The sequence below is a fragment of the Pan troglodytes genome, chromosome 20, assembly GCF_028858775.2.
Source record: "Pan troglodytes isolate AG18354 chromosome 20, NHGRI_mPanTro3-v2.0_pri, whole genome shotgun sequence".
NCBI classification, from domain to species: Eukaryota; Metazoa; Chordata; class Mammalia; order Primates; family Hominidae; genus Pan; species Pan troglodytes.
The window spans coordinates 24367003-24393183 of NC_072418.2; the positions used below are offsets into that span (position 1 = coordinate 24367003).

Sequence of the window (26181 nt, forward strand, 5' to 3'; positions counted from 1 at the left end):
ATTATGGATATTCTATTTACACTTAGAAGATAAATAACTGCTTTCCAGTAAATCAAATGAGGCAATTTTGACTGTCAATTATAAGCTATTAAAATATTAATACTATCATCTGGTAGAAATTTTAGGTGTCTGTATGTTCAGGTTTTTTAGCATATAATAAATCAGAAACTATAAATTTTTAGAAACTATAAATAATACACTAAAATAAAGTATCACTTTCTTTTTGTCAGTTTTGAAATACTGTCATTTCTAGATGATATAACAATTACAGAGGCTGTGGCTGTTGAAATTAGAAATGTCATGGTTCATTCTTCTTTACTTGCTGCCTTTTCATTTCACACAAACACAGCAGCACAAGGAAGGCAAGAAATGCTACACCTTGATTGAAAACATGCCAGTGCCCATCTAGGGAGAATAAATGTCTGAGCATATTCACTTGAAATTCATGGCATCTTTTGTTCAAGTACAGACTTTCATATGGAAATTAATAAAGAAAAGAATTTCACACTGCAATAGCATAAGAAAAGTACTCTAAAAATACCTTCTGACCCATTATTTCTATTTTTCACAAGAATGATTGTGATGGAATGAGCATTTGCAGCACTGTGGTCTTAAATAACCCCCACTTTCTGTTGAATTATTTTTGGAATACAACCATAAGACTTTTGTGCTTTTTTTTTTTTTAGAAAAAATGTTTTATATTTCTAATTCAGTAATTTAGCATAATTTTTAGTCTCACCCTTTCACAAATAGTTCATTCTGAAAAAAAAATGATTAATCCAATTACATTTTCCCCCAAAAGAGTACAGTAACAAATTAAGTCTATAGTCTAGTGTACAGTTAATACATAAATAATAAAGGTGTAATTTGTTTTACTTGCACACTTGAAAATAAAACACTTTTTGGGCTATAGACCAAGAAATTTCAGGTTAGCTTATAAAATGTGAGGAGACCTGGTATAGAAACATTCACCACCATGCCTTAAGGGGTGAAAAATTTGTCTTTCACCCCTAATTTCAACTATTAACCCAGCACTGGAAAAATAGAACATGTCATTATACCAAAAAACATTTTATTATTTTTATTTTATATTTAAGGTACATGTGCAGATTTGTAAAACAGGTAGACTACATGATGTTGAGGTTTGGATACTTAATAATTCCATTGCCCAAGTAGTGTACATCATACCTAAGCAGATTTTCAATGCTTGTCTCCCATCCTTCCTCCTTCTTTTTAGAATTCTCAGTGTTTATTGTTTTAATCTTTGTTTCCATGTGCGCCCAATTTTTAGCATCCATGTATGAGTGAGAACATGTGGCATTTGTTTTTCTGATGCAATAATTTGCTTAAAATGGCCTGAAGCAGAGCTGCATTCATGTTGCTGCAAAAGACGTTACTTCATTCTCTTCTGTTGCTGCATAGTATTGGAGGTTGTATAAGTACATCATTTTTCTTATCCAATAAAAGATTCATGGGTAACTGGTTAAATTCTGTTTTTGCTATTGTGAACAGTGCTGCAATGAACATGTGAGTGCTGGTGTCTCTTTGGCAAAATTATTTATTCTTTTTGGGGGCAGATATCCAGTAATCGGCTTGATTGGTCAAATGGCAATTCTATTTCTAGTTCTTTGAGAAGTCTCCAAACTGCTTTGCACAGGTTCTGAATTAATTTGCATTCCCACCAACAGTGTAGAAAGATTTCCTTATCTCTACAACTTCAACATCTTATTTATCTTACTTTTAATAAGTCATTCTTACTGGTATGAAATAGTATCACACCGTCACTTTGATTTACATCTTTCTGATAATTAGGAACGTTGAGCAATTTTTACATGTTTATTGGCAGCTCTTATGTCTTCCTTTGAGAAGAAGCTGGCTATTCATATCATGTTTGCTTTTTTATTAAATGTATTATAGATTCTGTACATTAATCCTTCATTGTCTGCAGTTTGCAAATATTTTATTTCATACTGTAGGTCATCTGTTTACTTTGCTGATAGTTTCTTTTACTGTGCAGAAGCTCTTTGGCTTAGATGCCATTTTTTATTTTTATTTTTGTTGCACTCATGTTAGATGTTAGTCATAAATTCTTTACAGAGGCCAGTATTATCTAAGTGTTCTTCTAAGATTTTTGTAGCTTGGAGACTCACAGATCAAGTCTTTAATCTATATTGAGTTTGTTGTTTTTTTTTTTATAGAAAAAGGTAGTACAGTTTTCTTCCACATTATGACTAACCAGTTTTCCCAGTATTACTTACTAAATAGGGAGTTAATTCCCCTTTTGTTTATTTCTGTTGGCTTTGTAAAAATAACCTGATTGCAAAGTATAGCTTAATTCAGTACTCTCTCTTCCATTTCATTGGTCTAGATGTTTATTTTTGTACCAGAACCATGTTATACTGGTTATTCTGATGCAATCTTGGCTCACTGCAACCTCCACCTCCCAGGCTCAAATGGTTCTCTTTCCTCAGCCTCCCAAGTAGCTGGGATTACAGGCATGCACCACCACACCTGGCTAATTTTTTGTATTTAGTAGAGATGCAGGTTTCACCATGTTGGCCAGGCTGGTCTCAAACTTCTGACTTCAGGTGATCCATCCATCTCAGCCTCCCAAAGGGCTGAGATGACAGGCATGAGCCACCATGCTTGGCCCAGATTTATTCTTTTAGTCTGAAGTTTTCTTGGCTATTTGAGCTCTTTAATTCTTTTGAATGTATTTTAGAATAGTTTTCTTTTTCTAATTCAATAAAAATCGTCATGGATAGTCTGATAAAAATAGCATTTAATCTGTAGGTTGCTTTAGGCAGAATGACCATCTTAATTATATTATTTGAATCCATGAGCAATATTTTTCCATTTATTTGCATTGTCTCTCGTTTCTTTCAGCAATGTTTTGTTGTTCTTTGTAGAGATATTTTACCCCCTTGATTTAATGTATTTCTAGGTATTTTTTTGTGTGTTTGTTGCTATTGTAAATAGAGCTGTGTTTTTTATTTTGTTCTCAGTTTGAATATTATTGGTGTACAGAAATGCTATGCATTTGTGCTGATTTTGTATTCTAAGATTTTTTTTGAAGTCTTTTTCCAGGCTTAGAACTTTTTTGGTGAAACATTTAAAGTATTCTAGGTGGACAATTCTTTCATCAGTAAAGATAATTTGACTTTCTTTGTTTTCTGTTTGGATTCCTTTTATTCTCTGGCTAGGATTTCATAACTTCAATAGGACTGTTTAGAATGGATATTCTTATTTTTATTCTCATGGAGAATGCTTCCAGTTTTTGCTCTTTTAGTATGATGTTGGCTAAGGATTTGTCATAGATGACTCTTATTAAGATATTTTCATCAATGTCCAGTGTGTTGACAACATTTTTGAGTCAATATTGGGTTTTCTTGAATGCTTTTTCTGCCCCTACTGTTAATTTTTTTCTTTTAATTATCTTTACATGGTGAATCACACTTATTGACTTCCATATCATGAAACACCTTCATATATATGGAAAAGCTCACATGAATGTAGCAAAATAACTTTCTGATTTGCTTTTGAATTCAGTTTGCTAGTATTTCATGGAGGATTATTATTCCAATATTCACCCAGAATATTGACCTGTACTTTCCTTTTTTTGTGGTGCCTTCACTAGATTTTAGTTTCATATATTTCACTGATTTAATATAACAAGTTAGGGTGAAATCCCACCTTGATTTTTTCGAATGCATTCAGTAGGCTTAGGTAAAACTCTTTGTATATGTGGTAAAACTTCGCTGTGATTTCATATGATCCAGGGCTTTTTATGGTTAGTAGGTTTATTATTACTTATACAATGTCATTATACATTTTATACATTTTTGCTCTGCTAAAGACTTCTGTTATTAGGCCAGGCACTGTGGCTCATGCCTGTAATCCCAGGACTTTGGGTGGCCAAGGTGGGCCTATCATGAGGTCAGGAGATCGAGACCGTCCTGGCTAATATGGTGAAACCCCGTCTGTACTAAAAATACAAAAAATTAGCTGGGAGTGGTGGCAGGCGCCTGTAGTCCCAGCTAATTGGGAGGCTGAGGTGGGAGAATGGCATGAACCTGGAAGGTAGACCTTGGCTAATTTCTGTATTTCTTTTTAGTAAACATGTTTAGTAAACATTTCTTTTTAGTTCCACTATGTTGGCAAGGCTGGTCTTGAACTCCTGACCTCAGGTGATCTGCCCACCTTGGCATCACAAAGTATTGGCCACAGTAAGCCAATGTGTCTGGAAAAAAAAAATCTGTGTTTTGAAGAAAAAAGTATACTTTAAATTTAATTATAACTCTTCAAAGATCTACTTCTTTTAAAGTTATATACAAATAATTCTTCTTTTTGCCAACTTTAGTTTTGGATTTTTTCCTATACTCAGCAGTCTGATTTAGTGTAATATCTGAAGTTTGAGTGACAGGTATTTCTACTGTGAATTAGCTGATATTTACATAAACTTAATTTTGGATTAAATATTTTTTATATTTACTGTATCTGTAAAAACATATTTTAGTATAAATGCGTTTGTGTTTTATAATCTGTAGTTTTTGAAAAAATGTTTTTCCAAATTTATTAAATTTGCAGGGTTATTCTTCAATATAAATTCCCTGATGTTGAGCAAAGTTGGAACAACTACCTCAGGTTTTCCTGTAGTACAAAATGTGCACAATAAAATCTGTGATACAAGTACATGTACTACAACCCTCTTAATATTTATAATGTGTTTCCTCAAAATAAATATTCTTCTGTACTTTAACAGCTTTTATTTTCTGGAAGATCTAGTGACAGTGATTGCACTTTTAATACTTTTATTTAGTATGAACTCTATGATGTTTAATAAGCTGTGAGAAGATATTACTGGCATTAACAAATTTTTTTTTTTCCAGACAGTCTCTCTCTGTTGCCCAGGCTAGTGTAAATGCTTTCCTTTGCAATAAGGCATGAGCACTGGTTAAATGTTTGTCACATTGTTTATTACAGTAGTTTTCTCCAGTATGAGTTATCTTACCTACAATCAAGTGTGACAGCCACTTAAAGGCTTTGTCATATTCTTCACTTTTCTAGGATTTCTCATCTGTACGATTTCTTTTATATTCAGAAAAGTCTGAGGTGTTGCCAAAAGCATTGTCACATCTTTCAGGTTTGTAGAGTCTCTCTTGTGTATGAATTAGCTTATGTCTCTTAAGAATTGAGGATCTATTAGAGGCTTTCCCACATTCTTCACACATGCATGGTTTCTCTCCAGTATGAGTTGTCTTATATGTAGTAAGCCTTAAGGACTGGTTAAGGGCTTTGCCACATTCCACACAATTGTAGGAATTCCCTCCAGTATGAATTACATGAATGTTTAGTAAGGATTGAGGAATAGCTAAAAGGCTTGCCACATTCTTCAGATTTGTAGGGTTTCCCTCCTGTACAAATTCCCTTATGTTCAGTAAGGGTTGAGAATTAATTAATAGTTTTGCCACATTTTTCATATTTGTAGGGTTTTTCCTCCAGTATGAATTCTTTTATGAGTAGTAAGGTGTGAGGACCAGTTGAAGTCTTTATCACATTCTTCACATTTGTAGGGTTTCTCACCAGTATGAATTCTCTTATGTTCCATAAGGTTTGAGGACTGGTTGAAGCCTTTGCCACATTCTTCTCATTTGTAGTGTTTCTCTCCAGCATGAATTTTCTTATGTGCAGGAGGGTTGGGAACTGTTTAAAAGCTTTGCCACATTCTTCACATTTTTAGAATTTCTCTCCAGCATGAATTTTCTTATGTTTACTAAAGACTGAGAACCAGCTGAAGGCTTTGCCACTTTCTTCACATTTGTAGGGTTTCTCTCCAGTATGAATTACCTTATGTTTAGCAAGGATTGAGAATGTACAAAAGCCTTTGCCACATTCTTCACATTTGTAGGGTTTCTCTCCAGTATGAATTTTCTTATGATAACTAAGGGTTGAGGGCCACTTATAGGCTTTGCCACATTCTTCACATTTCTAGAGTTTCTCTCCAGTATGAATTTTCTTATGTTTACTGAAGACTGATAACCAGCTGAAGGCTTTGCCACATTCTTCACATTTGTAGGGTTTCTCTCCAGTATGAATTACCTTATGTTTAGTGAGGATTGAGAACGTACTAAAGGCTTTGCCACATTCTTCACATTTGTAGGGTTTCTCTCCAGTATGAATTTTCTTGTGATATCTAAGGGTTGAGGGCCACTTATAGGCTTTGCCACATTCTTCACATTTGTAGAGTTTCTCTCCAGTATGAATTACCTTATGTTTTGCAAGGATTGAGAACATAACAAAGCCTTTGCCACATTCTTCACATTTGTAGGGTTTCTCTACAGTATGAATTTTCTTATGATAACTAAGGGTTGAGGACCACTTATAGGCTTTGCCACATTCTTCACATTTGTAGGGTTTCTCTCCAGTATGAATTACCTTATGTTTAGTAAGGATTGAGAACGTACTAAAGCTTTTGCCACATTCTTCACATTTGTAGGGTTTCTCTCCAGTATGAATTCTCTTATGTTCCATAAGGTTTGAGGACCAGTTGAAAGCTTTGCCACATTCTTCACATTTGTAGGGTTCCTCTCCAGCATGAGTTGCCTTATGTTCAGTAAGTCTTGAGGGCCAGCTGAAGGCTTTGCCACATTCTTCACATTTGTAGGGTTTTTCTCCAGCATGAGTTGCCTTATGTTCAGTAAGGCTTGAGGGCCAGCTGAAGGCTTTGTCACATTCTTCACATTTGTAGGGTGTCTCTCCAGTGTGAATTTTCTTATGTTCCATAAGGTTTGATGACCAGTTGAAAGCTTTGCCACATTCTTCACATTTGTAGGGTTTCTCTCCAGTATGAATTACCTTATGTTTAGTAAGGATTGAGAATGTACTAAAGCCTTTGCCACATTCTTCACATTTGTAAGGTTTCTCTTCAGTATGAATTTTCTTATGATAACTAAGGGTTGAGGATGACTTATAGGCTTTGCCACATGCTTCACATTTGTAGAATTTCTCTCCAGCATGAGTTTTCTTATGTTTACTAAAGACTGACAACCAGCTGAAGGCTTTGCCACATTCTTCACATTTGTAGGGTTTCTCTCCAGTATGAATTACCTCATGTTTAGTAAGGATTGAGAACATACTAAAACCTTTGCCACATTCTTCACATTTGTAGGGTTTCTCTCCAGTATGAATTTTCTTATGATAACTAAGGGTTGAAGGCCATTTATAGGCTTTGCCACATTCTTCACATTTGTAGGGTTTCTCTCCAGTATGAATTACCTTATGTTTAGTAAGGATTGAGAACTTACTAAAGGCTTTGCCACATTCTTTACATTTGTAGGGCTTTTCTCCAGCATGAATTGCCTTATGTGTAGTAAGGGTTGAGACCTTACTAAAGGTTTTGCCACATTCTTCACATTTGTAGGGTTTCTCACCAGTATGAATTCTCTTATGTTTAATAAGGATTGCAGATCGGTTAAAAGCTTTGCCACATTCTTCACATTTGTAGGGTTTCTCTACAGTATGAATTTTCTTATGATAACTAAGGGTTGAGGACCACTTATAGGCTTTGCCACATTCTTCACATTTGTAGGGTTTCTCTCCAGTATGAATTACCTTATGTTTAGTAAGGACTGAGAATGTAGTAAAGCTTTTGCCACATTCTTCACATTTGTAGGGTTTCTCTCCAGTATGAATTCTCTTATGTTCCATAAGGTTTGAGGACCAGTTGAAAGCTTTGCCACATTCTTCACATTTGTAGGGTTTCTCTCCAGTATGAATTACCTTATGTTTAGTAAGGATTGAGAACTTACTAAAGGCTTTGCCACATTCTTTACATTTGTACGGCTTCTCTCCAGCATGAATTGCCTTATGTGTAGTAAGGGTTGAGACCTTAATAAAAGTTTTGCCACATTCTTTACATTTGTAGGGCTTCTCTCCAGCATGAATTGCCTTATGTGTAGTAAGGGTTGAGACCTTACTAAAGGTTTTGCTACATTCTTCACATTTGTAGGGTTTCTCACCAGTATGAATTCTCTTATGTTTAATAAGAATTGCAGATTGGTTAAAAGCTTTGCCACATTCTTCACATTTGTAGGGTTTCTCTCCAGTATGAATTTTCTTATGATAACCAAGGGTTGAGGACCACTTATAGGCTTTGCCACATTCTTCACATTTGTAGGGTTTCTCTCCAGTATGAATTACCTTATGTTTGGTAAGGATTGAGAATGTACTGAAGCTTTTGCCACATTCTTCACATTTGTAGGGTTTCTCTCCAGTATGAATTCTCTTATGTTCCATAAGGTTTGAGGACCAGTTGAAAGCTTTGTCACATTCTTCACATTTGTAGGGTTTCTCTCCAGCATGAGTTGCCTTATGTTCCATAAGGCTTGAGGGCCAGCTGAAAGCTTTGTCACATTCTTCACATTTGTAGGGTTTCTCTCCATTATGAATTACCTTATGTTTAGTAAGGATTGAGGACATACTAAAGCCTTTGCCACATTCTTCACATTTGTAGGGTGTCTCTCCAGTGTGAATTTTCTTATGTTCCATAAGGTTTGAGGACCAGTTGAAAGCTTTGCCACATTCTTCACATTTGTAGGGTTTCTCTCCAGTGTGAATTACCTCATGTTTAGTAAGGATTGAGAACATACTAAAACCTTTGCCACATTCTTCACATTTGTAAGGTTTCTCTCCAGTATGAATTTTCTTATGATAACTAAGTGTTGAGGGCCACTTATAGGCTTTGCCACATTCTTCACATTTGTAGGGTTTCTCTCCAGTATGAATTACCTTATGTTTAGTAAGGATTGAGAACTTACTAAAGGCTTTGCCACATTCTTTACATTTGTAGGGCTTCTCTCCAGCATGAATTGCCTTATGTGTAATAAGGGTTGAGACCTTACTAAAGGCTTTGCCACATTCTTTACATTTGTAGGGCTTCTCTCCAGCATGAATTGCCTTATGTGTAGTAAGAGTCGCGACCTTACTAAAGGCTTTGCCACATTCTTCACATTTGTTGGGTTTCTCTCCAGTATGAATTATCTTATGTTTAGTAAGGATTGCAGATTGGTTAAAAGCTTTGCCACATTCTTCACATTTGTAGGATTTCTCTCCAGTATGAATTACCTTATGTTTAGTAAGGATTGAGAACTTACTAAAGGCTTTGCCACATTCTTTACATCTGTAGGGTTTCTCTCCAGTATGAGCACTCTTATAATAAGTAAGGGTTGAGGACCAGTTAAAAGCTTTGCCACCTTCTTCACATTTGTAGGAATTCTCTCTAGTATAAATTCTTTTATGTTGAGATAGGTGTGAAAGCATGCAAAATGATCTGACATATTCTTTACATTTCAAATGTTTCTTTCCAGTATGCCTTATCTTATGTCTGTTTGAATTTGAACATTTATGAAAGACATTTGCATATTTGCCACGTTGAAATACTTTGCTCTGCGTAGTTGTCAAACTCTGGTTAAGTTTATTATAACCTTCTTTGTGCACCTTACACTCATCCACATTGGTATAACCAATTTTTAAGTGTAAATTCTCATGTCCACATTTTTCATACCTTCTCAATATCACTTTTTGGAAAGAATCTTCTATGCCCTGCTCCGGCCAAAGATCTTGAGCAAAATGAGAACATATAACTGAAAAGAAATAAAAATCACAAATTAGCCTACTTACTAGACTCAGATAAATACAGTTTCTAAATCTAAACTATAAAATTATTCAAACTACATAAGCAAGATGACACTGCAATATGACACAGGCCCTAATTCTTCATAGACATATAAATCTAATAAAAACATATAGACCGAAATACATATGTGGATAATTTATACATGAGTTAAGTGTGTGCAGTGCCTGAATTAAGCTGAATGCAGAGTCACATAGAAAAAAAGTTTGTTAAATTTACCCAGTACAACTCTTTCTGTTCCTCAATATTACCTAGTACCTTCAGAACTAAATTGTCAACTTCTGTTTGTGTTTTTTTGTTTTGCTTTGTTTTGTTCTGTTTTTAAGGAAAGTAAAATATTGGCACAAAAAATTTAATTTATGTCTTCTACAGCCCTTTCCACACACTGGTTTCTGTCTCCCATGACATAAAATGCTGAAAGATATGGTGGTATACTTAGAAATGACAGTTTGAGTCTGCTGAGACCAAAGGTAAATGCACTGCAGCAGAGCACTGCAGTCCTGCAGAGAGAGACCAGATGTACCAAGTGATTACTTTTCAGAAGAAAGATAAATAATCTCTCTCAACTAAAAGTAAATGCAAAACTTCAGACAAGACAAATCTGAAGATGTTTGAGAGGCCCACATAATCTTAACCAAGACCATTGTTTTCTGACTATGCCAGGACAAAGCTACATTATAAATTTTGTGACAGGTAGCCTTTTTAAATGTCCAAATCTCAAAGATTAAAATCTATACAAAATAGGGCAATATAATTCCATCAAAAATATTATACAATTTTCAGAAAGAACCCATTAGCAATGGATATACTAATTTTAAAAACTGAATAACACTCAGTGAAATAGGAACACAAAAGTGTATAGAAAATCAGAAAAATGAGGATAAGAACAAAAATGACCAGTGAAATGTCAACAAAAGATTTGCAGGCCAGAAGAAAACTGTGTGATACAGTCAAAGTCCAAAAAAAAAAAAAAAAAAAGGCTATCAAGTGAGAATAATACCATCAGCAAATCTGTCCTGCCTAATGGGGAAAAAAAAAAACTTTCAAAATAACTAAATTCTTAAGAAGTATATTAGCACTGCATATGTCTTCCATAAGAAAGATGCCGAAAGCAGTTTTTACCACTGAAAATAACATAATGTAAGAAAACAACACCGAATCATATAAAAATACATTATTTTCTAGGAAAGACATGCACAGACAAAAAATTGAATTTCTAGCATTATTCTAATGGTGCAGAAAACATTTTTAATTATTCTCTAACATTTGAGAGATAAAAGCATAGGAATTATTATAAACATCTGTTAATGAATATATGACATAAATCAATAAACTTAGCAACATCGGTGACAAATTTAAGAGCAGACATAATAGGGAAGAATTTTTTATGCAACCAAAGTTAATTTTTCACCTGATTAAAATATATTGTTGTATTTTTAGGTTCTATGTAATCCCCAAGGTACCACACACACAAAATATCTGTATACATACAGAAAAGAAAACTAAGATAGTGAAAGCATATCCATACAAAAATCAGACAGAAACAAAGGAAGACAGAAAGAGAAAATGAGAGACAAGATGCAAGAATCAAATAGAATAGGTAATAAAAGTAACTCCTTCACTTTCAGAAAATTATTTAAATATATGGAAAATTAACTTTCAAATCAACAGATATTTAATAGATTTATTAACATTTATTCTTTTGAGACAAAGTTTTACTCTTGTTGCCCAGGCTGGAGTGCAATGACCCTATCTCAGCTCACTTGAACCTCTGCCTCCCAGGTTCAAGTGATTCTCCTGCCTCAGACTCCCAAGTAGCTGGGATTACAGGCATGCACCACCACACCCAGCTAATTTTTGCATTGGTAGTAGAGACAGAGTTTTACCATGTTGGCCAGGCTGGTCTTGAGCTCCTGACCTCAGGTGATCTACCTGCCTCAGCCTCACAAAGTGCTGGGATTACAGGCATGAGCCACCGTGCCCAGGCTATTAAAAAATTTTAAATATCAAGATCCAACTTGCCTTTCTACAAGAGTCAGTTGAAACCTAATGTTAAAAAGACTCAAAGTGGCAAGATGGAAGTAGACATTTCATGCAAATATTAATCAAATGAGAGCAGAAGAGGTCAAAATAATACTACACAAGCTAAATCTTAAGTCAAAGACTCATATTTTATAAAATGCACTTTACAGTGAAACTCCAAAGAGACAAAGAAAGATATTAAAAATAATGGATTAACTCAGAACCTGTGAAAACTTTGAATACGTGTGTGTGTGTATCACACATTAGGATTACAAATACAGAAAGCAAATACTGACAGAATAGAAGAAACACAAGGAGAGCAATACAATTATAGTAGGATGTTATTACACCACACTTTCTGTAATAAAAATCAAAACAGAGGAGGCTGGCAAGATGGCCAAATAGGAACAGCTCTGGTCTACAGCTCCCAGCGCGATCGACACAGAAGGTGGGTGATTTCTGCGTTTCCAACTGAGGTACCGGTTTCATCTCATTCCGACTGGTTGAACAGTGGGTGCAGCTCCCTGAGGGCAAGCCAAAGCAGGGTGGGATGTCGTCTCCCCTGGGAAGTGCAACGGGTTGGGGAACGCCCTCTCCTAGCAAAGGGAAGGGTTTAGGGACTGTACCATGAAGAACCGTGCTCTCCAGCCCAGATACTGTGCTTTTCCCATGGTCTTCGCAGCCTGCAGACCAGGAGATTCCCTCTGGTGCCTATGACACCAGGGCCCTGGGTTTCAAGCACAAAACTGGGTGGCCATTTGAGCAGACACCAAACTAGCTGCAGGAGGCTTTTTTCCCCTATACCCCAGTAGTGCCCAGAAGTCCAGTAAGACAGAACCGTTCACTCCCCTGGAAAGAGGGCTGAAGCCAGGGAGCAAAGTGGTCTGGCTTGGCAGTTCCCACAACCAGGGAGCCCAGCTGGCTAAGACCCACTGGCTTGAAATTCTGGCTGCAAGCATAGCAGTCCAAGCTCCACCTGGGAAGCTCGAGCTTGGTGGGGGAAGGGCGTCCGCCATTGCTGAGGCTTGAGTAGGCAGCTTTACCCTCAGAGTATAAACAAAGCCACCTGGAAGATTGAACTGGATGGAGCCCATCGCAGCTCAGCAAGACCAGACTGTATCTCAAGATTCCTCCTCTTTGGGCAGGGCATCTCTGAAAAAAATGCAGCAGCCACATTCAGGGGCATATAGATAAAACGCCCATCTCCCTGGGACAGAGCACCTTGGGGAAGGGACAGCTGTGAGTGCAGCTTCAGCAGACTTAAACATCCCTGCTGGACAACTCTGAAGAGAGCAGTGGAGGTACCAGCACAGCATTTGAGCTCTGCTAAGGGTCAGACTGCCACCTCAAGTGGGTCCCTGACACCCGTGTCTCCTGATTGAGAGACACCTCCCAGTAGAAGCTGATAGACACCTCGTAAAAGAGAGCTCTGGCTGGCACATGGCGGGTGGCCTTGGGACGAAGCTTCCAGAGGAAGGAACAGGCAGCAATCTTTGCTGTTCTGCAGCCTCTGCTGGTGATACCCAGGCAAACAGGGTCTGGAGTGGACTTCCAGAAAGCTCCAGCAGATCTGCAGCAGACAGGCCTGACTGTTAAAAGGAAAACTAACAAACAGAAAGGAATAGAAGTAACATCTCCAAAAGGATGTTTACTCAGAAACCCCATCCAAAAGTCATCAACATCAAAGACCAAAGGTAGATAAATCCATAAAGATGGGGAGAAGCCAGTGCAAAAAGGCTGAAAATTCCAAAACCCAGAATGCCTGTTCTCCTACAAAGGATCACAACTCATCGCCAGCAAAGAAAGAAAACTGAATGGCGAATGAGTTTGACGAATTGACAGCTCAAATTTGACAAATTTCAGAGGCGGGTTATAACAAACTCCTCCAAGCTAAAGGAGCATGTTCTAACCCAATGCCAGGAAGCTAAGAACCTTGAAAAAAGGTTAGATGAATTGCTAACGAGAATAACCAGTTTAGAGAACATAAATGCCTGATGGAGATGAAAAACACAGCACGAGAACTTCATGAAGCATGCACAAGTGTCAACAGCTGAATCGATAAAGCGGAAGAAAGGATATCAGAGACTGAAGATTAACTTAATGAAATAAAGCAAGAAGACAAGATTAGAAAAAAAAGAATAAAAAGAAATGAACAAAGCCTCCAAGTAATATGGGACTATGTGAAAAGACCAAATCTACATTTAATTCGGGTACGTGAAAGTGACAGGGAGAATGGAACCAAGTAGGAAAACACTCTTCAGGATATCATCCAGGAGAATGTCCCCAACATAGCAAGACAGGCCAACATTCAAATTCAGAAAATACAGAGAACACCACAAAGATGCTCCTCGAGAAGAGCAACCCCAAGACACAGAATCGTCAGATTCACCAAGGTTGAAATGAAGAAAAAATGTTGACGGCAGCCAGGGAGAAAGGTCGGGTTACTCACAAAGGGAAGCCCATCAGACTAACAGTGGATTTCTCTGCAGAAACCCTACAGGCCAGAAGAGACTGGGGGGCCAATATTCAACATTCTTAAAGAAAGGAATTTTCAACCAAGAATTTCACATCCAGCCAAACTAAACTTCATAAATGAAGGAGAAATAAAATCCTTTACAAATAAGCAAATGCTGAGAGATTTTGTCACCACCAGGCCTGCCTTACAAGAGCTCCTGAAGGAAGCACTAAACATAAAAAGGAACAACTGGTAAACCAGCCACTGCAAAAACATACCAAATTGTAAAGATCATTGACACTATGAAGAAACTGCATCAAGTAATGGGCAAAATAACCAGCTAGCGTCATAATGACAGGATCAAATTCACACATAACAATATTAACCTTAAATGTAAACAGGCTAAATGCCCCAATTAAAAGACACAGACTGGCAAATTGAACAGTCAAGATCCATCAAAGTGCTGTATTCAGGAAATCCATCTCATGTGCAAAGACACATATAGGCTCAAAATAAAGTTATGGAGGAATATTTACCAAGCAAATGCAAAGCAAAAGAAAGCAGGGGTTGCAATTCTAGTCTCTGATAAAACAGACTTTAAACCAACAAAGATCAAAAGAGACAAAGATGGTCATTACATAATGGTAAAGGGATCGATGCAACAAGAAGAGCTAACTATCCTAAATATATATGCACCCAATACAGGAGCACCGAGAATCATAAAGCAAGTTCTTACAGACCTACAAAGAGACTTAGATTCCCATACTATAATAGTGGGAGACTTTAATATCCCAGTGTCAATATTAGCCAGATCAATGACACAAAAAACTAAGAAGGATATTCAGGACTTGAACTCAGCTCTGGACCAAGCAAACCAAATAGACATCTACAGGACTCTACCACAAATCAACAGAATATACATTCTTCTCGGCACCACATCACTCTTATTCTAAAATTGACAACATACTTGGAAGTAAAATACTCCTCAGCAAATTTTAAAAAATGGAAATCATAACAAACAGTCTCTCAGAGCACAGTGCAATCAAATTAGAACTCAGGATTAAGAAACTCACTCAAAACCGTACAACTACATGGAAACTGAACAACCTGCTCCTGAATGATTATAAGGTAAATAATAAATTGAAGGCAGAAATAAAAAAGTTCTTTGAAACCAACAGGAACAAAGACACAACACACCAGAATCTCTGGGACACAGACAAAGCAGTGTCTAGAAAATATATAGCACTAAATGCCCACAAAAGAAAGCAAGACAGATCTAAAATTGACACCCTAACATCACAATTAAAAGAACTAGAGAAGCAAGAATAAACAAATTCAAACCCTAGCAGAAGACAAGAAATAACTAAGAAAAGAGCAGAACTGAAGGAGATAGACACAAAAAATCCTTCAAAAAAATCAATGAATCCAGGAGCTGGTTTTTTGAAAAGATTAACAAAATAGACTACTAGCCAGTCTAATAAAGAAGAAAGGAGAGAAGAATCAAATAGACACAATCAAAAATAATAAAGGGGACATCACCACTGATTCCACAGAAATACAAACTACCATCAGACAATACTATAAACGTCTCTATACAAATAAACTAGAAAATCTAAAAGAAATGAATAAATTCCTGGACACATACACCGTCCCAAGTCTAAATCAGGAAGAAGTCAAATCCCTGAAGAGATCAATAACGAGTTCTGAAACTGAGGCAGTAATTATGAGCCTAACAACCAAAAATGTCCAGGACCCGATGGATTCACAACCTTTGTACCAGAGGTACAAAGAAGAGCTGATTCTATTATTTCTGAAACTATTTCCAACAATAGAAAAAGAGGGACTCCTGTCTAACTCATTTTATGAGGCCAGCATCATCCTGATACCAAAACCCGGCAGAGACACAACAAAAAAAGAAAATTTCAGGCCAATATCCCTGATTAACATGGATGCAAAAATCCTCAATAAAATACTGGCAAACTGAATCCAGCAGCACATCAAAAAGCTTATCCACCAAGATCAAGTCAGGTTCATCTGTGGGATGCAAGGCTGGTTCAACATACACAAATCAATAAACATAATCGCTCACATAAACACAACCAATGACAAAAACCCATGATTATCTCAATAGATGCATAAAAGGCCTTCAACAAAATTGAACAGCCTTCATGCTAAAAACTTGCAATAAACTAGGTATAGATGGAACGTATCTCAAAATAATAAGAGCTATGTATGACAAACTGACAGACAATATCATACTGAATGGTCAAAAACTGGAAGCATTCCCTTTGAAAACTGGCACAAAACAGGGATGCTCTCTCTCACCACTCCTATTCAACATAGTATTGGAAGTTCTGGTGAGGGCAATCAGGCAAGAAAAAGAAATAAAGGATATTCAAATAGGAAAAGAGGAAATCAAATTGTCTCTATTTGCAGATGACATGATTGTATATTTAGAAAACCCCACTGTCTCAGCCCAAGATCTTCCTAAATGGATGAGCAACTTCAGCAAAGTCTCAGAATACAAAATCAATGAGCAAAAATCACAAGCATTCCTAAACACCAATAATAGCCAAATCATGAGTGAACTCCCATTCACAATTGCTACAAAGAGAATAAAATACCTAGGAATACAACTTACAAGGGATGGGAAGGACCTCTTCAAGGAGAACTACAAACCACTGCTCAAGAAAATAAGAGAGGACACAAAAAATGGAAAAACTTTCCATGGCTGGGCGCAGTGGCTAACGTCTGTAATCCCACCATTTTGGGAGGCCGAGACGGGTGGATCATGAGGTCAGGAGATCGAGATCATCCTGGCTAACACTGTGAAACCCCATCTCTACTAAAAACACAAAAAATTAGCCGGGCATGGTGGCAGGCGCCTGTAGTCCCAGCTACTCGGGAGGCTGAGGCAGGAGAATGGCGTCAACCTGGGAGGTGGAGCTTGCAGTGAGCTGAGATCGCACCACTGCACTTCAGCCTGGGTGATAGAGCGAGACTCCATCTCAAAAAAAAAAAAAAAAAAAAAAAAAAGGAAGAACATTCCATGCTCGTGCATAGAAAGAATCAATATCATGAAAATGGCCATACTGCCCAAAGTAATTTATAGATTCAATGCTATCCCCATCAAGCTACCACTGACTTTCTTCACAGAATTAGGAAAAAAAAACCGCTTTAAATTTCATACAGAACCAAAAAAAAAAGCTCATATAGCCAAGACAATCCTAAGCAAAAAGAACAAAGCTGGAGGCATCATGCTACCTGACGTCAAATTACCCTGAGGCTACAGTAAACAAAACAGTATGGTACTGGTATCAAAGCAGATATATAGACCAATGGAACAGAACAAAGGCCTCAGAAATAACACCACACATCTACAACCATCTGATCTTTGACAAACCTGACAAAAGCAAGCAATGGGGAAAGGATTCCCTACTTAATAAATGGTGTTGAAAAAACTGGCTAGCCATATGCAGAAAACTGAAACTGGACCCCTTCCTTACACCTTATACAAAAATTAACTCAAGATGGATTGAAGATTTAAATGTAACACCGCAAACCATAAAAACTGTAGAAGAAAACCTAGACAATACTATTCAGGACATAGGCATGGGCAAAGACTTCATGACTAAAACACCAAAAACAATGGCAACAAAAGCCAAAATTGACAAATGAAACCTAATTAAACTAAGAGCTTCTGCACAGCAAAAGAAACTATCATCAGAGTGAAGAGGCAACCTACAGAATGGAAGAAAAATTTTGCAATCTATCCATCTGACAAAGGGCTAATATCCAGGATCTACAAAGAACTTAAACAAATTTACAAGAAAAAAAAAACCCATCAAAAAGTAGGCAAAGGATATGAACAGATATTTCTCAAAAAGACATTTATGTGGCAAACAAACATATGAAAAAAAGCACATCATCACTGGTCATTAGAGAAATGCAAATCAAAACCAAAATGAGATACCATCTCATGCCAGTTAGAACGGCGATCATTGAAAAGTCAGGAAACAACAGATGCTGGAGAAGATGTGGAGAAGTAGAAAAGCTTTTACACTGCTGGTTGGAGTGTAAATTAGTTCAGCCATTGTGGAAGACAATGTGGCGATTCCTCAAGGATCTAGAACTAGAAATACCATTTGACCCAGCAATCCCATTACTGGGTATATACTCAGAAGATTATAAATCATTCTACTATAAAGGCACATGAATACACATGTTTTTTGCAGCACTATTCACAATAGCAAAGACTTGGAACCAACCCAAATGCCCATCAGTAATATACAGGATAAAGAAAATGTGGCACATATATACCATGGAATACTAGGCAGCCATAAAAAAAAAATGAGTTCATGTCCTTTCCAGGGACATGGATGAAGCTGGAAATCATCATTCTCAGCAAACTAACACAAGAACAGAAAACGAAACACAGCATGTTCTCACTCATAAGTGGGAGTTAACAATGAGAACACAGGGACACAGGAAGGGGAACATCACACACCAGGGCCTGTCGAGGGGTGGGGGCTAGGGGAGGGATAACATTAGGAGAAATACCTAATATAGATAACAAGTTGATGGGTGCAGCAAACCCCCATGGCACGTGTATACCTATGTAACAAACCTGCACATTCTGCACATGTACCCCAGAATTTAAATTATAATTTAAAAAAAACAGAATATTAATAAGGAAACAGGCTACATAAAGATGGTATAAAACAACTATTTCTGACAGAGGTATAGAGAGCACTCCTTAACATCAGGATACACACCCTTCTGAATAGCTCATACAATATATTTCTTGATAGACCACCTCTTAAGCCAAAAAAGAAGTCTTACCAAGTTTTTTAAAACTGAAATTTTATGAATTATTTTCTGTGACTAAACTTGAATGCCAGTATACAACAAAAATAGAAAAAAACTGAAAACAAAACAAATATGCCAGGTGCGGTGGCTCATGCCTGCAATCCCAGCACCTTGGAAGGCCAAGGCTGGCGAATCACAAGGTCAGGAGATCAAGACCATTCTGGCCAACATGGTGAAACCCTGTCTCTACTAAAATACAAAAAACTAGTGAGGCTTGGTGGCACGCACCTGTAGTCCCAGATACTCAGGAGGCTGAGGCAGGGGAATCGCTTGAACCCAAGAGGTGGAGGTTGCAATGAGCCGAGATAATGCCATTGCACTCCAGCCTGGTGATAGAGTAAGACTCTGTCTCAAAAAAACAAAAACAAACAAACAAACAAACAAAAATATATATATATGAATTTAACAAAACACTCGAGCATGCTCTTATGCAAAGGTTGTAATGTTAATATTGTAAAGATGTTCATCCTATTCAATGTAATCTATAAATTTAATGAAATGTTTTTCAAATTTCTCCTTGCATTTTTGAAAAAATAGAAACTGCAACCCTTAAAGTATATAGAATCTCAAAAGACAATAAAGTACCCAACAATCTTAAAATAATAATAATAAAGCAATGTTGCAGGCATTAAAGTTCCTGATTTCAAAAGACATTCCAAGCCACAGAATTAAAACAATCTGGTATAAGGATGAAAAATCAGACTAAAGAAATAGAATGCAACACATATACTTTAACATGTATAGTCATATGAGGAGTCATTTACATAGCAATAATTATTACTGTAAGCTAGTAGGTAAAGGCAATGCAAATTTCTGTCACCAAATCATTCAGTAAATATAATCTGAAATATAAAAATACTGGAATATCACTCAGTTTTAAAAAAGCAGAAAATATTCTACCAATTATAACGATAAATCTTGATAACATTATGCAAAATGAAATGAGTCAGCCACAAAAAGACAAAGATTGTATGAGATAGAGAGATATAAAGCATTTACACTCTTAGAAACAGATAAAAACAAAAAGGTCTCCTATTTGCTTAACCCCCAACAGCAAGAAAGTTTGTCAGTCATCCGTGACAAAAATATCTTAATGAGGGAACCAGGCATCATGGTTAACATCTGTAATGGCAGCAACATGGTACAGTAAGGTTGGAGAATTGCTTCAGGCCAAAATTTGAAGACCAACCTGGGTTATGTAGTGAGACCCCATCTCAAAAATAAGTGCCTTTAAGAGAGCTTTAAGATCCAGGGAGGCAACTGTGAAACTTTGCTAAAGCCCAAGATTGAGGAGCACCCTTTTCAGCAGGCAAGCTTTCATTCAAGTGGCAAACTACAGGACCCCTGCTCTTGACTATAGACCAGAAAATGTCCCACCCAACTTGGTCCCACGGAGAATTTTGAACTTACTCTGTAACCATCCCAAACTCCTCCCAGCCACAGTCTGTGAGAGGTCTTTGTCTTCCAGAAGGCTGGAGAGAGATACCCATTTAGAGCCATGATGGCAGGCCGGCAGACCTTGGTCCTTACTGTGGTCCCAATACCAGTTTCATGACTCAGTTCCAGTTTCCTAAGCCACAGTTCATGGCCACTTCTGCCCATGTAGAAACCTACAGTGACCTCAGAAATGCTCTCTGGTACTCAGTGAAGCCATACTAATCCACATCCTATTATAAAGCCCACCATACGCAGACCTGACTGCAGAAACCTGCCCTAGCATCTGATACCCTACTGAGCAAAGTCCTGAGGGATATTTACTCTGTCCAAAAATAAAATGGGAATTACAACTACCAAAGCCCCTTATAATAAGCCAACTCTATTGCAGAGCCAGCAGCCCTGTGACCGAGCTACAACCCTCTGAAACCAGTTTATAAAAACTTTAAGAGGTGTTTACTCCTTCAAATTCATACACCAATGCAAAAGTATATTGTGCCCATTGTCAATGCTTCTATTTTAACACAGCACTTGAAGTATGTGGAAGAAAAATTAGTAAAAAAAAATTTAAAGTCATTGAAATTGAAGACAAATAAGTAAAACATTACTGTTTGTAAATCATGCAATGTTCTCTATAAAAAACCATAAACAGTACATTAAAACCTTTTCAAACCAATAAATACACTCAGTAAATTAGCAAAATATAAAATTAACATACAAGTTATGTTTCCATACACTTAAACTATCTGATAAAATAGAGTAATAAAACAATCTTATTTACAATAGCACTAAAATAATAAATATCTGAGAACAAATTTAACTGAGGAGTTGAAAGTTTTCAAGTGCAAGATTTATCAATGAAAAATAATGAGAACACAAATTCAAATAAATTTTATGCCTATCAATTCAAAGAATAAATGGTAAAATGCCATATTATCCAAAGTGATCTCTAGATTCAATAAACTCTCTATCAATATTCCAGTGTTTTTTTCACAGTAATGAAAAATACAATCATAAAATTTACATGAAACTACAAGAAACTGAATAGCCAAAGCAATCTTGAAGAAAAAGAAAAAAGCAGAAGGACATCGTACTTTATAATTTCAAACTATATTTCAATACTACAGTAATAAAAACAGGATGAAATGTACAGAAAAATGAACAAAAAAACCCCAAAGATACAGAAACCACTACTCTCACACATTTCAGAGATGATGGAAAGAGAGAACTTATAAGATAGTTTAACATGGAGTATCTTAAAATCATGCAGATATCTGTGTGTCCACAAAAACAAACAAACAAAAAGATTGTGCACTCTCTTGTATGCCATGAACAGTACTTTGGCTGTCACTGTAAACTTGAAGGAAGATTACTGAAGGGAAAGAAGAATTCTTAGAAATTTTAAAAGTGTAAGACCGAAGATGCCCCTGTGTGAGAGAAAATTAAAGAATAAAAATAAAAATTAGGCTCTCCAGAAACTACTTCTTTTGGAACACAGCTTCCAGAATCACTTTAAGGACTGGCTTCCTCCTTGACTTTCGACCTCTCATCCATGTTGTCTGTATTCACTCTCACCTACCTGGGGATTCTTCCACCATCTCATGTCTCTTCATATTCCAGGGCTCTTTTCCTTCCTCCAGAAAAATGATCAGGTCTGGCTTAAAGGCAGCAATACCTGTTTTATTAAAAATGAACAACATGCTTCTTGCTCATATTCTCCAATTACCAACTCAGTAATGTGCTCAGTAAAGAGGATGTAATAGAATATTCTAATAGATTTATTCCAAAATACTAAATTATAATAAGTTGGGAAAAAGGCTTATGGGATGCCTGTATAAGCTGGCCATAAAAATATGGGACAATATGTTGTGGAAAGCCACAGGAGGCCTCCGAGGAGGAAAGCCTCCTTACTGCCATCACGTTCCCATGACCAGAGCGTGACCTGCTCTCTTACTTATAAACACTGTGCTCAAGGAGAAAGATACTCCTTTGAAGCATTGGAATGTGGCCAGATATGCAGGGTCCTAGTTAGGCCCACCCCCAACAGCTGCTCTCCGGTAAGTTAAAGAATAAATCAGTAGTTAAGTTTATTCTGCTTCAGCACAAAGAAAATTTGCCTAAACCACCACTGCTATAGATTAGGTGTATGACACACTACCTCCCTTTCACCATTTCACCCCTGAACATCTGCTTCTTAGATCTAAGTGATTATACTCAATAAATACTGTGGAGACCAGAACTTGATGCCTTTTGCAGCCTCCAAAAGTGCAACTGGTCCCCTGGCACCCCACCCTTTGTGCACTCTTAACCTGTCTCTTCTCATTCCTTCGTCGCCACCGGACTTTCTGTACCCTACAGGTGGTATTGAGGCTGGTCCCCAACAATAACAGAAATTTCTAAATATTTAGAAAATTATCTAATTTTGTAGGTTAATTTTATCACCTAGTAATACTGAATTAAAAATTGGTGGTTGCCAGTAAACTTTTGAAATTACCATTAATCTAAAGTGAAGGACACAGATCAGCTCAAGAATGTGGTAAGTTCAGGTCAAGATGAAACATCTTGAATTTTTTTTCTATATGGAAAAACTCCTATGATTTTCTTGAAAATAGAAATCTGAAAGCATAAATTACCAAAAAGAAATTATACAAAAAAGAAATGGTGTTGGGAGCTGAAAACCTGAGGGTCATGACCAACTCAGCATTCCACTGGAGGCTATATGATAAACAGCAAACGGTTTATCATGAATGCAGAATGTGGGCAAACTTGCTTCTGCTCCTGCCACCAGAAGGTACACTGAGGACAGTCACTCCCTGGTGCCATGCTCCTTGAAGTTATCTACTGGAACATCTGGAGAGTGCTGTTGAAAGAATACAGTCATGCAGGCCTTCATTAAGTCAAGCAGCTGACCACAACCTCCTCCTTCTCCCTATCTCCTTTACTCAATAAATACAAAGGGCTATAGAAGCTCAGGACCCTTGTTGACTAGAAGCAAGGAGGCCCCTGACCCCTTCTTCCAAATATACTCTTTTGTCTTTGTCTTTATTCTCACATTCATCCTCCTTTGTTCAGTCCAATAAGGTCTGCAGCAAAATGAAACCTGTAGTGTATACTAGGAATTGCGTATTAAAGTTATTCTCACCCAGGAAGACCAGGTTTCTGTAGTTCTCTAACATCACATTTCTATATAAATTCTGCTGTGCAGTGTCCAGGCATTGCCACTCCTCCAGAGAGAATTCTATGGCCACATCCCTAAATGTCAATGATCCCTGGAAAACACAAACACACATATTTATCAACTGGACATGGGCAGAATTTTTAATTTGACTCAAGGTAAAATGCAGAGAGTAAAGAGAGCTGGTTCTGACTTATAAGCATGACTGAAATTATTCAATAAAATAATTTTTAACACAAATATTCTCTAACATATTATCTTTTTTTTCTTAATTATTATTATACTTCAAGTTTTATGGTACATGTGCAGAATGTGCAGGTTAGTTACATATGTATACATGTGCCATCCTGGTGTACTGCACCCATTAACTCGTCATTTAGCATTAGGTATATCTCCTAATGCTATCCCTCCCCCCACCCCCAACCCCACAACAGTCCCCAGACTGTGATGTTCCCCTTCTGGTGTCCATGTGTTCTCATTGTTCAATTACCATCTATGAGCAAGAACATGCGGTGTTTGGTTTTTTGTCCTTGTGATAGTTTACTGAGAATGTTCCAATTTCATCCATGTCCCAACAAAGGACATGAACTCATCATTTTTTATGGCTGCATAGTATTCCATGGTGTATATGTGCCACATTTCCTTAATCCAGTCTGTCATTGTTGGTCATTTGGGTTGGTTCCAAGTCTTTGCTATTGGGAATAGTGCCGCAATAAACATACGTGTGCATGTCTTTATAGCAGCCTGATTTATAGTCCTTTGGGTATATACCCAGTAATGAGATGGCTGGGTCAAATGGTATTTCTAGTTCTAGATCCCTGAGGAATCGCCACATGGACTTCCACAATGGTTGAACTAGTTTACAGTCCCACCAACAGTGTAAAAGTGTTCCTATTTCTCCACATCCTCTCCAGCACCTGTTGTTTCCTGCCTTTTTAATGACTGCCATTCTAACTGGTGTGAGATGGTATCTCATTGTGGTTTTGATTTGCATTACTCTGATGGCCAGTGATGATGAGCATTTTTTCATGTGTTTTTTGGCTGCATAAATATCTTCTTTGGAGAAGTGTCTGTTCATATCCTTTGCCCACTTTTTGATGGGGTTGTTTGTTTTTTTCTTGTAAATTAGTTTGAGTTCACTGTAGATTCTGGATATTAGCCCTTTGTCAGATGAGTAGGTTGCGAAAATTTTCTCCTGTTTTGTAGGTTGCCTGTTCACTCTGATGGTAGTTTCTTTTGCTGTGCAGAAGCTCTTTAGTTTAATTAGATCCCATTTGTCAATTTTGGCTTTTGTTGCCATTGCTATTGGTGTTTTAGACATGAAGTCCTTGCCCATGCCTATGTCCTGAATGGTAATGCCTAGGTTTTCTTCTAGGGTTTTTATGGTTTTAGGTCTAACGTTTAAGTCTTTAATCCATCTTGAATTAATTTTTGTATAAGATGTAAGGAAGGGATCCAGTTTCAGCTTTCTACATATGGCTAGCCAGTTTTCCCAGCACCATTTATTAAATAAGGAATCCTTTCCCCATTACTTGTTTTTCTCAGGTTTGCCAAAGATCAGATAGTTGTAGATATGCGGCATTATTTCTGAGGGCTCTGTTCTATTCCATTGATCTATATCTCTGTTTTGGTACCAGTACCATGATGTTTTGGTTACTGTAGCCTTGTAGTATAGTTTGAAGTCAGGTAGCGTGATGCCTCCAGCTTTGTTCTTTTGGCTTAGGATTGACTTGGCGATGCAGGCTCTTTTTTGGTTCCATATGAATTTTAAAGTAGTTTTTTCCAATTCTGTGAAGAAAGTCATTGGTAGCTTGATGGAGATGGCATTGAATCTATAAATTACCTTGAATCTATAAAATACCTAGTATGGCCATTTTCACGATATTGGTTCTTCCTACCCATGAGCATGGAATGTTCTTCCATTTGTTTGTATCCTCTTTTATTTCATTGAGCAGTGGTTTGTAGTTCTCCTTGAAGAGGTCCTTCATGTCCCTTCTAAGTTGGATTCCTAAGTATTTTATTCTCTTTGAAGCAATTGTGAATGGGAGTTCACTATGATTTGGCTCTCTGTTTGTCTGTTATTGGTGTATAAGAATGCTTGTGATTTTTGTACATTGATTTTGTATCCTGAGACTTTGTCGAAGTTGCTTATCAGCTTAAGGAGATTTTGGGCTGAGACAATGGAGTTTTCTAGATATACAATCATGTCATTTGCAAACAGGGACAATTTGACTTCCTCTTTTCCTAATTGAATACCCTTTATTTCCTTCTCCTGCCTAATTGCCCTGGCCAGAACTTCCAACACTATGTTGAATAGGAGTGGTGAGAGAGGGCATCCCTGTCTTGTGCCAGTTTTCAAAGGGAATGCTTCCAGTTTTTGCCGATTCAGTATGATATTGGCTGTGGGTTTGTCATAGCTCTTATTATTTTGAGATGCATCCCATCAATACCTAATTTACTGAGAGTTTTATTCTCTAACTCTGATAAAAGAAAGTGGTATAAGATCCATAACATCAGTTTATATGTAATATTTTT

The 26181-nt window shown here is 37.1% G+C and overlaps 1 protein-coding gene across 2 annotated transcripts in view; it reads right to left on the bottom strand.

Moving 5' to 3' along the window:
• Positions 1-2889: 2889 nt before the first annotated feature.
• The window catches only part of ZNF208 (zinc finger protein 208), a 225038-nt gene continuing 201746 nt past the window's right edge, over positions 2890-26181 (bottom strand). For both annotated transcript variants that reach the window (XM_054672856.1, XM_063801436.1), the window contains 3 exons: positions 23614-23740; positions 22051-22146; positions 2890-9641 (listed from right to left, as the gene is read on the bottom strand). In XM_054672856.1, coding sequence (XP_054528831.1) covers positions 5989-9641; positions 22051-22146; positions 23614-23740 — 3876 coding nt within the window. In that variant the 3' untranslated portion in view covers positions 2890-5988. The remainder of the gene's footprint in view (positions 9642-22050; positions 22147-23613; positions 23741-26181) is intronic.